At 46.6% G+C, this 16546-nt stretch overlaps 1 protein-coding gene across 6 annotated transcripts in view; it reads left to right on the plus strand.

The window, feature by feature from the left end:
- The window catches only part of PLXNA4 (plexin A4), a 431262-nt gene that overhangs the window by 193316 nt on the left and 221400 nt on the right, over window positions 1-16546 (plus strand). For 3 of the 6 annotated variants that reach the window (XM_072864978.1, XM_072865153.1, XM_072865238.1), the window contains one exon: window positions 6038-6133. In XM_072864978.1, coding sequence (XP_072721079.1) covers window positions 6038-6133 — 96 coding nt within the window. Of the gene's footprint in view, window positions 1-2532; window positions 2542-6001; window positions 6134-16546 lie in introns of all 6 variants that reach the window. The other 3 variants (XM_072864810.1, XM_072864886.1, XM_072865069.1) reach the window with 2 other exon arrangements.

The raw sequence follows: 16546 nt of genomic DNA on the forward strand, positions 1-16546 counted from the left end.
TGGAAAAGCAGAAACAGATGATCATCATAACATCGTGACATTAGATCATACACTGTCTGCTGTGTCTTTGCCCCCTCGCCATGCCAGGAACAGCAGCCAGCAGTCCCAGCATCCGCTGGGGAACATTAGGTTCATAAAACAGGGAGGAACTGATATTGGAAAAACAATGAAGTATTAGAGGTCCCTGTGCAGTCATAAGGCTGTGGCTGGGCACTGCTCAGAGCAGCCTGGATTGATGTGCTGGGCTCCAGGGCTGCTTGGATCTCCTGGAAATGAGGTTTGCAGATCCTTAATCCAATAGCGAGAAATAATGATGGTGATTTCAGTGAGAAGTCCTGGGAGAAGGACAGGCAGGGAGGACAAAAGAGGGATGCCTCAGGATACGGAGAGGACAGAGGTTGTCCTGCCAGGTCTGGCTTCCCCTGCCCAAAAATATTTCTCCTCCTTTCAGAGAGTGCCACAGCCGTGTTCACTCCCTTGCACCCAGCAGGAGAAAACAAGGACAGATTCTGTGACCTGTGGGGCTTTGCCTTTGAAATCTACCCTTGCAATCTTCTTGGCAGCTATTTACCTCCCCTGAGAACTGGGGCAATTTCATGGCCAAAATAAACCACCAGCATGACTTGAGCGGGAGCTGCTGGAGCACCGGCTGGAAGCATTGGGGCTGGCAATGATGAATTCCCTTTAACTTCATCAGCCCGGGGGCTGCTGACGCTGCACAAAACCAGAGTGGCGTGGAGGGATGGGTTGGCTGAGTGAGCCGTGGTTCACCAGTTCCTCTTCCACTTAGTTATTCATTTAATTATTTGTAATTACTATCATCCAACCAGCATCTGCTCCTGCTGTCCACCTGACTGGCCATTATGATCCTGCTCCTGACCACACTCTCAGGAGTCCTGGATGGGTTTCAAGTCCTTTATACAAAGGAGTTAATGGAGGGGGGGTGTCTTGTTTTGACTTTGTTGGGCCAGGAGTGATGTTCTGGGCAGGAGGTGATGGTTTTAGAAGAGTAGGAAACAGCTGAGCTCCACTGACACAGTGGAAACGATCCATTCTTTTGCTGACAGTGACTAGTCCAAGCTGTTGGGACAATAAAATAGAGGTGAGGTGGTAGCAGGATTCCTGGTTCAGGAGTGTGCTTTTGAAGTGAGTCTGAAGACAATTTTGAAGACAAGCAGTTGTCTGTGCTTAATTTGCTGTGATTCATATAGCAGAGCAGTCTTAAAGTGTATGAACTGGATTTTTCTTGGATGAAACGAAACTGCATGATGTTAATGTGCTCCAAACAGTGATTCAGTCTACAGGATCAGACTTTGATAGGTCTGAAGTAAAGCTCCTGAAGTACATCTAGTATGGATGCTGGATTTTAGCAGAAACAGTGTCCCTTTACAGATAACTCATTTTACCCTATGCTATTTGCTAACGTAGACATACATTTTGTGAGAGCTTTTCCCAGCTCTGTTGCTGGCACGCTCGGTCACTTCACCTCTTTCTCACCTAGCCTCCACATCTGCATGATGAGGCTTTCCAAACGAGGCCATCCCCATCCAGCTTAGTGGAGGAATAACATGCTAACAGAGGTATGTGGTCCTTCCAGACCATGGACAGGACTGATGCTCCAGTCTGGAAGGCAGGTGTTTCTGTTGCTCTGGTGAGCTTAAAGATATTTGCTTTTTGCCATGATCATGGTTTATCTTCCAGCAATGGGACTAAGTTCTTGCTAGCACCAGTTCCTTCTTTGTCCTCCAACCCCACAGCTTTTCTTTGACCCTTTTGAGTCCATACCCATGATTTGGAAGGGTTTATTGTGTCCCTCTCTTTGATAACCGTATAATCCCAGCCTCTAAAACCCATATCCCTCTTAGAAGTGTGATTGAGGCATCTGCCTGGTGGGTTATCTCCCAGCTTGCCTGGGAAACTGTGCTCAAGGATCACGCTCCTGTGGACCCCACAGCAGCTGGGGAGACCCAGATAATGCTGAAAAGCACCAGTCGAGTGATGGAAGGTATCTTTTACCTTCTTTCATCTACCAGACCTGTGGGCTCCTTGCCAGGATGCCTGTAGGGCTAGCCATGGCCAGGGTGGGAGCTCAGGGAAGGACAGAGCCTGTGTCTTTAAAGATTAATGGTAGTGTTTGCTCATTAAGGAGATCGTTTTGAAGCCAGCGCTAGCCAGAACATTCAAGTACAAGCATCTGTTTGCTACTGGGAGCAGATATTTATTGTCTGATACTTCAATGGATGTAAATAAACAGCCAGACCTAGATAATGTTCAGACAAACAAACAAACAGCTGCCAGAATAGGTCCCCTGGTAGTTGACCTTCGGGAAGCATCACGCTGATGTTTTAATAGCAGCCGGCTTTGCAGAACGAAGCCCAGTGAGTACAGCCTTCCAGGAAGCAGGATTAATGTACAGCCTGAGAGCGTTGGTCCCCAGGAGCTCTGCACGTGTGTGCTGGGTTAAAGGAGGGCAAGGGGGCTTAGGGTGCTGGCTACAGCATCTTGTGGTCCAAGGAGCGTGTGCCTGTCCAGCACAGACATGTAGGCAGTGGGAACAGGTATTCCTGTGATGGAGGTGATAAGAGCGTTTGTGGAGGAGTGTGCACACATCTGGTAGTGGTGGTTGTGGTGGACTGAGCATTTTGAGACTCAGGTATGGTCCTGGGGCCCTCTCCATCGCTTCTTGCTCCCCTACCTCCTGCCTTGCAGAGGTGCTCATGGTTCACAGGCAGTTTCAAGGAGAAATCCCCACTGGACTGTCAGTCAGGCTCTAATCACACAGCCTGATAAGAATATCTTGAATATAAGACTACCCATACTTCAGTCAGAAGAAAACTCTATCTATCCCAGCACCCCATCTCCACCTGGGGCTTGTGGCTGACGCTGGCAAAGAAGAGCAAGAACAGAGCAAAGTGCTTGTGTATGCTTCAAATTCCCTGCTATTGGCAGCCTGGGATGCTTTCTGAGCAGAGATCGTACCTGTGTCCCTGACTTTAGTGGTGATCACTTGCAGGCTTTGATGAGAATCTTCTCATTTCTCTTACACAGGCTCTTATTTTGATTTTTTTGATTTTTTTGATTTTTAACCCAAATGCCCTGTTTCTAGTGGGTGCCTGGGGACCAGGAATAAATCTCTCTCTAAGAGAAATTGCTGTTGTGTTTTTTGATGCTCAGGACTGAGAAGAATGTGCAGGGAAGGTGGAGATCCTCTGACTCCATGCCTGGGGTCGAACATAAGAAAGCCAGGGGTTAAGACAGGTAAAGGGATGGCTTGAGTTAAGGGCCAAACTTCTGGACGCAAGCTACAATAGTCACCTCCTTGCTGGTGCAGGGCTTGCACGGTCTGTGCAGTGTGGATGAATATCCACCAGACTTTCTGGCCTTCTTCTCAATTTTCTTTTTACTTAGCTACTAGCTTTACTGAGAGAGAGATGTTTCTGCACGTGTAGTTGTTGGGCTGTGTGTGCATGAGTGCATGTGTGTGTGTTTGCACAGGTGGAATGAGCCCTGTTCCTCCCTCCCTCCCCCTCTGCAAAATAATGATTTTGCAGGCAATTAGGCTAGCAATAGCTGTTAAATCACTTCTGAGTATCTCTGTTTTCCTGGCGTGAAACCTTTGCAATCTTTTACCTGCACCAAATGCATAGGGGAGATCCCCGGGGGCTGTGTCTCCTGTCTGCGCGGTTTGTTAACTCCAGCCGACTATTTCTCCAGCCTGCCTCTTCCATCTCTGAGCTCTTTCTCCTCTAATGGGGCCTGGCAAAGGCTGAGGACAGTGACTGAGCTCTGGGGTGATAATTGGCTGCTTACATATCTAGTGACCTACACATCTGACCCTGACGATGCTGAAAAATCAAGGTCAAAGCAGCAAAGACATAAGGTTTGTTCAGCACAGTGATCAGCAGGGAGAGCGAGGATCTTCTGCAGCCCTCTGACAGGGACGAGCAGCCACAAGGGACTGGGGAGGGAGGCAGAGCTGAAACAGCAGACGAAGCTCAGCAACCAGTCCCTGAGAGTGAGAACTTGGTGCAGGAAAGTCTCTGTGGGAAATAGGAAAGGCTCCTGCTGTGGCGGCATTCGAGCTGCCCTGGGCAGAGCCCCAGTAGGGAGACTCCTGTGTTTCTCAACCTGCAGCCCTTTCTGTCTCCTTCCTTTCTCCTGACTGTCCTAAGGGGAATGACTCATTCTGAGTCCATTGGCCTCTTTGCCCTCAACCTCATGGGTGAATCGCATCAGTGTCCACTTTCAAGAAGAGAGACTCTGAGGAGCTGAATTTACCCATTAGGGACTATGGACACGAGTGAGCCCTTTCCTCCCAGGCGGTCAGAGCCAGTGGGAGGCATGGATGCTCAGGGTTGGGCTTCAGGCCCTGACGTCTTTGTGTGTCGATGCTGCGGAGAGTGTTGCTGTCCTCACCAGATCCATCAAGATGACAAACTAACTGCAAATCCTTCGGTGTCATTTGACCAGCCCAACAGCCAATGCCTGCATGTGCAGCCACTTCTGCGGAGGCTGATGGATAGCACATAGGATCTGAGCATCCCTGAGCACCCTCCACACCCTTTGCTGTCACAGGGAGCCCCTCTAACGCCTCTTTGCCTCATTTCCCCTATCTTTCCTGGCAGAATAAGATTGTTGTCATACGGCAGGTAGGGAGATAGAGGAAGGACAAAGATAAGAATCTGTATATCATTACTGCCCTTTGCTCATACAGGCTTTCCTGACCCTTTGTCATTCTCTCTCTTCCTTTCTCTTTGCCTTTCTAATATAGAAGATCATTCAGGCTCAGTTTCTTGGCTGAAAGGTTGATACAGAAGGAACAAGCTCATGGACTATGCCAAGGAACAGTGGGAATGGGTCTTGATACCCTAAGTTCTCCATGGCTTGTTATTTTCTCTGGGTGGGAAGGGTGCTTTTTGCTCAGCTATCAAACCGCACAAGTGCAAACCAAGGCCTGGGAGCCTTTGGTCTGCCTTTGGTCAGGAAGGTGTGGAGATCATGATGTGGAGCACGAAGCAGATCTGCTACAACTTTGTTTCTTCTAGGGAAGGGTGCTGTAATGTTTGTGTTGCTGCAGGATAGAAGATTTTCTGAAAGTTAAAGACAACATGTTGAAAACATAGCAAGGGAGATAAGGAATGTGGATGCATCTCTGAAACACATGGCCATGGGTTTTGCTGAAGTACAGAGCCTCACAAGATCCAGAAGGACCCGACCTTCCTGTGGATAGCTAGATTACCCTGAATTGTCACTATAGTATTGAAAGGGATTACAAACCTTCTCCAGCTGCTTTTGAGCCCAGTCTCTAGAAATTGGTTTCAGACAGGTAAAGAAAACTCTGATGTTTTGTGCATTTTCTTCTGTATCGTTGGGTCACTGTCAGGGATAGACTGGGACTGTGCGTCTGGTTCCTTCTCACAATTCCAGTTATTGATGTTCCTAAGTGACACCCTGTTATGAGATGTGGCTGGAATCATAAGGTGCCATATTTGTGTAGGACTGATTTCAAGCCTGATATATGCAATCAACAAGAGAAATAGTCTGTGTGGTATTGTAGAGTCTGCAATAAAATATTGCCCCATGGAATATTAGCAATAAAAACAATAATATTGTCTGACTAGCATTTGAGTAAGTCAGTCCTGAAGACTCTTATGTGTTTTTTTATCTTTTGCTCATCATCACCACAAATTCTGCCCTTTGTGCCATCATTTTCAGCTCGGTAGATTTGTCCAGGCAATGACAATAACACAGTGATAGTGCCAGATAAAAGTGAGCAGCCTCTGGATTGTTCTTCTACAGTGCTCTTGTGTTGATGGGACCAGCAGAAGCAGTTAAGCCTGCTTTATCCTTTAAGTGAGGAGGCAGGGGAAAAGTTCACTTTGTGATGATGGTGGTTGTTGTCCAAAACACCTGGACCACAATGCATTTCTCCAATGATTAGTCTCCATGGAAGGAGGAAAAATACTCATGTTCTCCCCCTGCTTTTGTTTTTGCTCTGCAGATTCGTGTGGATGGCACCACCAAGAACACACTGGAGTATGAGATTGTGCAGGTGGTGGATACTGGCCCCATATTACGGGATATGGCCTTCTCAGTGGATCATGAACACCTCTACATCATGTCTGAGAAGCAGGTAAGAAACTCCATCAGTCCATGGTGCTTTGAAAGCTTTTAGCTTGATCATGCTATGGACATCAGAATTGCACATGAAGTTCTGATAGTGAACACAGTTACTACAAAGATGTGCTCCATTGTTGATCTCATGATTTTTCATTCTTAGAAACCATTGCATTTATACACTGATACAATTTTAGAGGGGCCAAGGGCAGAGAACTAAGGGAGAAGAAACCACCTTATGCAGTACACGTCCTACTGGCTGCATGACAAGGAGTTGCTATTGCATCTGCTACATACCACATTGCTCTCCACCCCCATTCAAACTGTAGCTACATCTGCCACAGATACAGATAACTGTAATGTTGAATCATTTGGCTCCAACTGGAGTATTTGGAGAAGCTGGAGCCTCTTTGAGACACAGTGATCAAGAGTGTAGGATGCTGCCTGCCAGGGTGCAGGCCAAGTTTAGTGTGATGTTCCTGTTGTGCTATTAGCATTATTATTGAAAATACTACCAGCTAGGTTCCAGGGAAGGACCAATCTGGGTGTTCAACATGGAAGTCTGTCTGATTTCAGCAGAGTGCTTGATATTAGGAAGTTTACTGCTTGGGGTAGGAGGAGGAAATAGTTTTGCATGAAGAAATTCATTCTACATAATTAGCCTTGTGGACATGCAGGGGCTTGAAATATTGTAATTGGTTGATCCATGAGTGCTTGTGAGGAGCTTTAGATCCATAGACCAATGAGAGATTTTGGTAGGGTGATGGCAGGTGCCCTACAGTGCAGCTTCAGTTCAACTGGAGGCCCCCAGTCCAAGTGTGATGTGTTCACCCATACGTTAAGGTTCAATGATTCATTGAGCAAGCATTACCCACCTGACCTTGGATCATGTAAGTGGCACCAAACATAAAACACCCACTTGATATGCTTCTTATTGCCTTCATGAATTGCCTGGAGGGTGTCTTGCTTGGGAGCACACATTCCCGTAGCACTTTCCGAGCAATGTGGTTTCCTCCCAGTATCGCCCAGTTCCCTAACACCAAGATCTCCCCTAGATGTCGTGTGTTGTGCTCCGGCCCTCTGACAGCACTGCACTGCAGTGGTCAACAGTCAGCAGTCTCCAGGATGGAGATGGGCCACAATGTCCCCTCCTCTCACCCACCTCATGGCAGTTTTACCACCCACTAATTCCTGCCTTAAAAAAAGCAACAGTGAGTAATCATTCCCTCTTCACCTGCCATGATTTTATAGACCCTTCTCATATCCTCTTCAGGTGGCTGTTTTCCAGGCTGTGGCTAACACTGAAATTATTAGCCTTTATTAGCCTATAAGCTAGGAGAAGTTTTCTCCTGGCCCATAAGGCAGGGATACATATGGTTTTTGGAGGGAGGTGTTTAGCAGGGTTGCTGTGGTCCAGGAGCTCAGATGTGGCAGGCTGGCTATCCTTCTCCCCATGCAAAGTCAAGGGGTTATAGTTTCCAATCTATGGCTGTCATTTCTTTTGCTTGAATAATTTTATTTTAAATGTTTTGTGTCTCTGCGATGTCTCTGACCCTCTCCCTGAGCTATGGATATTTATACCTCAAATTCAGAGTGGAGAGGGGAGCAACTCTGTACATTCATCTTTATTAAAGAGGCTGCAAGATGATGGTAACTCAGGAGAAAGGACGTGATGACAGAGCTGGGATTGCTTTCTCATCTGCTCCATGCTGGGCAAGAACAGGATGTTACCTCCAGCACTGAAGTGAAAACAGTCACAGCAACTTGTTGGGATGGGGTGAGAAGCTGGAGGCAGGTGATGTTTGTGAGCTCCTGTGAGACTTTGGTCAAGGCACCATTCCTCTTTCTCATCCTTTTGCTCTGTAGGTTCCTTCTTTCCTTTGAGCAGAATGAGGTTCCCCCCACGGTCAAAGCCCTTCAGCGTGATGATATGCCAATACTCAATCCACTGATTTCAGATTTGCTCAGTGTCCTTTTTGTGCAGGTCCATTTGGCAACAGGTCACTTCAGATACCACCACTGGCTTTGTGCAGCCCTTCAGATTTACAGAGACAATACATTTGGATCCTTTGGGCTGGCTGGTCTCGTAACACACCCAGGAGCTGTCTTGACTATCTCTAGGAGAGGGTAATGGGACAGCACTGTTCACTCACTCGCTTCCTTAAAAAAATGAGATCTGGAACAAGAGGAGAAACTTGGTTTTTGTCCAGAAACTTCCAAGAACATGTTCTTGCTGGTATGTTGACTACCTGCACTTCCCTGACCATTACAATGTGAGCAGACTCATTTTGTGGGTGGCTATTCTGAAGTACAAATTTAGGCAGGTATTTTTAGGACCACAATTTGTTGGTGGAGCCCCGTAGAGAACCCAGGAGCCCTGAGTCCTCTGTGATTTATTTGATCATGTGCCCCCACCAATCTTTGAAGCCCAAGGGTGTCGTATGAGAGAGGTTAGTGAAAAGCATATGGGCAATTATTATTTAAAATCCGATCTGATTTCATGAAACACTCAACGCTACAGAAGTCTTTGCCTGTCTGATTTTATCTGCGACGTAGCAAGCAATGCGAATGACAGCGCTGCCGTCACGGCAATGCAGTCGCTATTTGTGTGCTCATGATATAACACATTTCAAGTGCTCGAATGACTTAACATTTGTAGGGCCTCAGTGTCTGAGAGTGGGTGCAGGGGCTTGCCTTCACTGGAGGCAGGACTATGAACAGCGTGGAGGAGTGCAGGCTGGCCTTGGGGAGGATATATCCCATCCACTGCACAAGCCATGTCATACAGCTCTTTTCATAAATGGATGAAGCTCTGACTTATCAGAGGTTTTCACTGCCCACAGAAATCCCCTGGTATTGTGAGGTCTGTGGAGATGAGGGACAGGAGGATGATGGCTTGACCTGACCTTTTCAAAGGCAGGCAGGCACCAGGGCTGGTCCTATCCCTGGGGAAGGAAGAGGTTTCTCCTCCCTCCGTCTGCTAGTTTCAAACCTGACTGTGCCCTGGAGATGGGTGGTTCTGTTGGGTGTGTAGCTGCTCCATTAAAAGCAGTTTTTCCAGGCTCAGCTTCGTCACTCACCAGTCCTCAACAGGAATGGAATCCCCAATGATAAAGCCAGTTTCTCCAGCTTGTCCCAGTCCTATCGTGGCTCTGGCAGTCCCAGCAAGTATTGCTTTTGCCGTGCCCCAAACCATTCTGCAGTGAGGTGTTAGGATTCAGCTCAGCAAGGCATCCTTTAACTTGAAACACCTTCAAAGAACTGTTGCAATAAACCTGGCTACAAGAAGAGGCTTTCTGGTGCTGCCAAAAAAATATATCCCTTGGCTTTTTTAAGGTCAGCACCTGCATGGGAGCACTTTCCTCAGTGCACTGGGGGGTCCTTGGGCTTTTCATCTGGAGCTGAACTCCCTGAGCTCCAAGGGGAACTGGGAACCCAGCTCAGCCCTGTGGTCTGTGTCTGAAACAGGTCCTCCCTTGCAGCTCCTGTGAATGTTGAGAGGTGACAAGCAGCACTTGTCGGCACTATCAGATGTGCCATGCTCTCAGGAGCAGGATGCAGCAGCTTTGCACCATCAGAGGGGATCCATTATATATAAATACATGTTTTACAGGGAGATTGATCGAATGAGGGAGAGGGGAAGATTTGTCACCAAAACCCAGAGACATACTATACCAAGGTCCCATTATTTCAGAGCGGTGCGGGCGTATGCATGTTTCAAGTGCGAATGTGTGTTTCAAGTCCTTGTCGGGGAAGGATCGGTGCATGCATGTGATCTGTCATGCTTTATCAGGAGATCTGCCATTTAGCCCCAGCCTTCACAAAGGCTCCAAATGAATAACAAGCTGGATGGTGTTTCCCACTGAGCAGAGGGTCTCGTGTGGTGGAGGGAGAGAGGGGGCTGCTCCGGGGTGTAATTTCGACACTTACCTGTCTGAATGGCACTTGTCCCTGTATCAAGGTGTTCCCTGGGGGTCATGGGGATATTGGTACATTGGAAGCTTGGCCTGTTTCTTTTTCATTCTTTGTTTCTGGTGTGCAGACACTGGAGAGTCCTCTGCCTCACATGCTGATCTAAGGGGATGAGGAGCAGATGGGAAATGCTGCTGGAAGAGCAGGGGAAGGAGGCGTGCAATGTCTCTGCATCTCCTCTGCTCCTCATCACACATGCACATGCCTCCTCAGGTCTCTCTTCCTCCTCTAACGCTCTCTCTGAATCTCTTTCTCCTCCCAAATGAGAAGCCTGAGCCTACAAGCTCCCTGGAGCTCTCTGCAGGGGTTAAGATGCTTCTTTCACCCCTTTCCTCACTATCCCTGCCTCTGTCTCTGATCCCATCCCTCTTTGTGGCCCTGTCCTCTCATTTATGGACTTGCACTTGCTTTTCTGTCACTCCTCCAGTCCTGGTGCCCCTGTTGCTTTGCTCTCTCCTCTTCCAGCTGCCACCATGCTGCTGGCTGACCATGCCTCCTTGCCTCCTTGATGCTTAACTGTTGACATGCACACGCAGCCCAGCTCTATATGTCAGGAGGTGCAGGATGCTCATTTTCCTGTTGTGGCTTTGGACTAGCATTTGGAAGGTCACCTCCCTCACCCCCTAAATATCTCTGTTTCAGCATGCTGGACTCCTAGGTCTCTTCCAGTGCTAGGTGTGTTTTGCAAGGCTGATGCAGCATCTGGAAGCAACTCCAAGACACAAGAATCTCAGCTCTTCTCTTTGATATAGAGGGATCAAAGGGAAGAGCTAGAGAAAATGAACTTAAAGGCTCAAAAACCAGAAGGCAAACAGCAAGTGGCCCCAACTTCGTATTATTAAAATCCAAAGGCTTTGAGCTGCCTCCTACTTTTGGTTTACTAATGGCTAGGGAAGACTCTGTTCTGCAAACAGTTTATGAGTAACCCCATGTTTGACTCAAAGAAGGAAATTTGCTGTCCCTCTCTGTGCAGGCAGGTTTGTTTCATGCAGGTGAGTCAGCTTCACGCTCCAGCGGAAAGTTGTGCTTCTTCCCTGTAAACTAGCAGAAAGTCATCCATGATCTGAGAATAAATTACATCTGTGCACTGCTATCATTCCCTAAAATCATTACAGTATGTCGAAGGTGAGACTGGTAGGGTCATGCATAGCAGAAGCAGATAGATATTTTGCGGGCTCCTTTAAACTTTGCCAGTGAAATATCAAATAAATACGTACTTCAACTAATGCATGGCAGAAACCATGTTTGGTAAAAATTAAGTAACAGTATCACGAATCATGTTGACAGGGTCTTTTTGGCCTTTCTATGTCTGTTTCTCATTAAAATGGGGAAGGCTTATACCTATTTGTCTCCTGAGATTTATTCTTCTTCCCTTTGCCGCTGAGTCACTGTCTGCAACAGAATTATTGTGTGCAAATTAGCTGCAAAGGAGGAGGTGGTGACTGGTTAGTTTACTTCTGATTTCATGACCAGTGATTAAAATCTTTTCTGCTGCTTATGTTATCATATCAATTAGTTAAAGCAATCATTAATAACTTTATTTAATTATAGCTTAATTTCTTCAAATGTGGTCTTTGCACAAGATTTCAATTAGCATTAACTCCTAGGTTTGGAGTGGCTGTTTCCAGGGGATTGTCAGTTTGAGGCTGTCCCCAGAAACACTGGCTCAAGATCACAAGTTTTAAAAATAACTCAAGAGTTTTTCCTTTTAATTTGCATTTGTTTGTTTGTGAGCCATCAGGTTGTGTGTGGACTGTTTTTCATCATTGGTCCAGAACCAGGAAAGACAGAAATTATTTTGTTTGAAAACGGAAAACTGAGATTATCTAATAAGTGTGACTTTTTGACCTGGGGATTTAAAAGCAGCAGAGAAACCCATAAACTGTAAATTTTGGCACTGCTGTTGCAGATTTCTATCATTCAACTCTGCTGTCTTGTAGGTTCTTGGACTATTGACTGTCATCTTGTAGAAGGGGCAACTGTGCATAGTGTGAAAGATGACCACTCTGTGCACATCTGCCCTTTGGAGATGGTCAGGTCTTCTGCAGGACTCCAGTGTTCAACTTCTGAAAGCCAGGAAGGAAGGAAGGGTGTTGACAGTATCGCCTCTTCCTTGGAGTAATTGGCTGCTCCTAGACCAGACTGACATCCTAGGTAAGATCAGGGTCATCAGAGCTTTTAAGGGGCCCAAGTCAAGAGCTGAAAAGCATGCTCTCTTTGCGAAGACGTGTCATGTTAGGCTGTCTCTAAATCCTCAAAAGAAGAGGCCTCCAAGCTGCCCATTTCATTGCCCAGCTACCCTGCTCTTGGGCAGTCCTGCGCAAAACAGGGAAGAACAGTTCCTAGAGTTCAGTCAATCTCTAGCAAGCAATGAGTGTAATCCCAGTTGGCAGCAAAGGCAACTTCTGTTCTCTTTGACTGTTCTTTCCTGCCCCTAAAATACCACTCATTACCCTCAGCAATATCAGAGGCTGAACTCCGCTCTCCCTTGCATTTGCTTTCACCTAATTAAGGGCCTGTTAATAAGGTCAGATGCCTTCTGAGAAATGACTGCATGGATGGAAAATACTGCATGGATGCTCAGCTAAGGATGGAAAAGACACTGTGTGACTGCCTGTGTTTCTCAGCCAAGAATGATAAAAGCTATTTGGCCCACCGGCAAAACTGCAGCACATTGTGCTGCTGACTCTTTTGAAATAATTCTTTATCAGCAAAAGGCATATTATTGCAAAAAGTCATAGTTTAGCTTGATTTCAACTCATTTGCTGCTAGCACATGGGTATCCTAGGAGTAAGCAGTTGCAGGATAATTAAGGGAGTGGGGAGTCCCTTAACCTCCTGCTGGGTTGGTTGTGTGTTACAGCGGGGATGTAAATAACTCAGAAAGCTGGGGTGAGCAGGTGAGGAACCAATTCAAGGTCTTGGAGGTGTCCCAAATGAGCCATTTATGGCAAGGCAAGAAATTCCGCCAGGGGCTGTCTCCATCCCATGAGATGCATGGGCATCTGGAATTTCACCTCCCACTGTCCCTCAGCCTTGGGCTTTTCACACTTGAATTAAGGTCTTTTTATGCTTTGGAAATGCTTTTGTAAGCCAAATTGATGCTGTATTCAAGTGCCCCACTTTGCCCTAAAACAAGTACTATGCAAAGTGCACTGGAAAGGAGAAAAGCTTTGCGGTTGAGAGACAGTCCAGGATTTGGGAGACCTAGAATCATACCCTGCCTTGCTCACAGAGTCCTAGTACAGCTGTGGGCAAACCACTGTAACTCCACATGTCCTGAAGGCACAGAAGATATTTCCAAGATGACTACCCTTTTCGGAGCTCTCCGCAATTCCTGTCACTAGCTATTGAAAACTCAGGTCTCGTCCTGACACCTGAGGCTGGTGTGCACGCCCTGATGAGAGCTGGAAAGCTTTGCTGGATCCCAAAGTTCAGAGGGAATTTTGCTATGTTACCATCAGGTATCTGGTCTGAGCTCTGCTGCGTGTATTGGAGAGGGAAATGCTTCTTGTTCTCCCCTTTGTAGCCATCCTATAGATGATACTAAGTGATAGATTTCTTGATCCCACCTAGAGGAATGTTGACAGGCTCAAGCTGTGTGGAGGGGACTAGCTGGGAGCAGTTCGACAGTCTTTCACTGGAGGGAAGGATTTAGTACAAAATGCAGGTCGTTATCCCTTTGCTTCATGCTTGGCCTTGCTTATCCGTGCCAGAACCCTGTCTCTTCCAGACCTGCCCCATCCCAGAGAAATGACTTCTCTGCAAGTACATTGCATTAATCACTGGCGTCCAGCTGGGAGGGAGTGTATCAGTGCAACAGCTCAAGTACTTTGAATACATGTATCTTAGCCATGGACAGAGTCTAAACTCTGCTTGCTGGCAAGACATGAATTCATATAGCTGTCCTCTGGGTCGGAGCACTGCTGGTGAAATTTTACAGCTGATGAGCAGATGGGGCTGCGTGACACATCCTTGGTCATGCCACATGCCTGTGACAGAGTAGTGCATCAGAGCTGAGTCTCCCAATCATCCCTGGGCCAGCATTTGGGGTGCATTTATGCCCATACGGATACATTAACACAATTTAGTGCCTGATACAGTCTTTCTCATTAAAAGACCTATGTTCACTCACAGTGGTGGCATATTTGTGCCTGAACTCCACAGTTACGCCCTCTTCTATGTGTCCAATGTTTGAGGGTAAAACTGTGGCTTTCACACTGCCATCTGTGAATCTGCATTTGGCTTGCACTTCAGCAATGCCTAATGTCAGCATTCATCTCTCAGCTTGCCAAAGAGTCATCCCCGTGCCAGGATGCTTCCTCCACAGGCTGCTCAAAGAGGCAGCACAGGAGCTGGGGGATACATGGAGGCTTTCAAAGGTGCTGTGTTCCTGTACAGGATGGTTAAATTCATCTTTGGGACTCCTTGCCTTAAGGTATCCATGTGGTGGACACAATTGTAGAGGGTTGCCTGGAGTCGTGACATGAGAAATGAGATGGGTCATTCAGTCTAACAAGGTCTCCCTCCTCCTCTCCCCTGTGTTTTTAAGTGGGAACATTGGTCCTTCTAGTTCATGGGGCTCTGCTTTCACAAAGTAATAGCTACCCCCTGCCTTTGCACAGAGGACAAAAAATGAGCAAGACTGGAGGAAAGAGTGAGCAATGCCCATAAATGCAAAAAGCATTTGTAGAGTCACTCCCTGGGTGAGAAACGGCAGGGACTATCGATTCTCAGGAGCAGGTGATGGGTGGGAAGCCATGCAGATATGTCCCCTGGGGCACAGTGCTGCCTGGCACATGGTGTGCAGGTCATCTGGCACTATTGATTGCGGTGTTGTTCCTCAGTGGTGTGGTCTCTCTGAGTCAAACACAGACTGCTCAGCAGAGCTGCTGTGCTGTCTGGGGAAAAGGAGGTGGATCCATGGAGTCAAATGCATCGCTCCTCTTATTTTCAACAAAAAATCCACTCCCATCTCTCTGAGTCCCAGCAGACTGGTAGGTTGTGGTTTCAGCTGGGAATAGGTCAGAATATTAAGGGCAGCTCAAGGAATTTAGCTGGAAATCTGAAAATCTCCATCCTCCCCTCCCCCAGCCACTGACCCTGTAATAGACCCAGAAGAAGGGGAGAAGAAAGAGGAAACCTAAGAAGCTGGTGATTACATGTGAAGCCTGGCAGATCTGTAATCCTGGACTCCATTAAACATCTGTTTCCTCCAATCTCACTGACAGCCAGGTCTCCTCGTCTCCACTGCCTCGCATAGACCTTACATTTGCAGGTCACTTGAAAGCACCAGTTGTTAATCATCCCCCTGCTTTGGTATTCCACTCCAGCCCAGCCTGGGCACCAGTGCTGCCAGGGAGGGAGGATTTGGGCAAGACAGAGACCCTAGCTTAGAGGTATAGGCACTTCCATACCTCTTGGGTTTAAGCTTTTAAGTCTAACACATGCTTGAGTGCTTTCCCAGATCGGTGCCTGGTGGCTGTCAGGGACTGTTCTCTTAATCATTGCATTTTAAATATATGCTTCAAAAGTTGCTTCCATTGCAAGCTCATGTATCTTATTTCTTTCTTTGAAGCAAGTATTTGCTCTCTTGGGGCATTTCTTTACACCATAACTACACAGACTTATCATTTTCTAATGTCTTTTCTATTTTTCATGTGATACCTCTGAACTCCTAAGCATGCTCCTTGTTAGTGGGGATTAATAGGCATTTTGTTCTCAGACTCAGGGAGAACTTTCCTAAGTGCCCCAGAATTTGCTGTGTCTTCTGTACTCTTGGCTTGTTCTGCTAAATATCTTTCATCACTTTATATTACTTGATATAGTCATTATCATCATAGATGTGTGTAGTCAGAACAGGAAAATTAAATCCATTCCAGAACCTGCCCTTGAAAGGCAAACTGGCTTTTATGTTCATTTCTATTAAAAAATAACTTTAACGTCATACTGTGATGCTAACGTTTTTTCCAGGGTTTTTTCATTTTTTTTTTTCTTTTTTTTTTCTTTTCCAGTTTGTGGAAATTTTCCAGTTTGTGGTTGGAGACAAGTGTACTCAAGTACCCTGAAATTTATTTCCTTGTTTTATCTCCTAACTCAATGAGGAAATTATGGGAATCCCTGAGACTTAATTTGGTTTGTCTTGCTTTACTTTTTTCCTTTAGAAAGATATTTTGGACCAGTGAACTGAGCACATGGTCAGTACTCTGATGTACAGGGTATATCTCTACTTTTGTTTGTCGTATAGGCTTGGCCTGCATAGATGGACAGTGCAGCCCAGGAAGACACCCAGTGCTGACCACACAACTGTGGTTGTGTCTACATGACAAACATAGCAAGGCCAGGGTTTTCAGGTGATTGGGAAGATTTGAGGGGACAGAAAAATCAATGCAGAAAGTTGTGTGGATAGATCAGTAGATGTTTGCCTGCCCATTCAGTGGATGTTGTACATGGACAGG

Source organism: Ciconia boyciana, chromosome 1 (genome assembly GCF_034638445.1).
Source record: "Ciconia boyciana chromosome 1, ASM3463844v1, whole genome shotgun sequence".
Classification (NCBI taxonomy): domain Eukaryota; kingdom Metazoa; phylum Chordata; class Aves; order Ciconiiformes; family Ciconiidae; genus Ciconia; species Ciconia boyciana.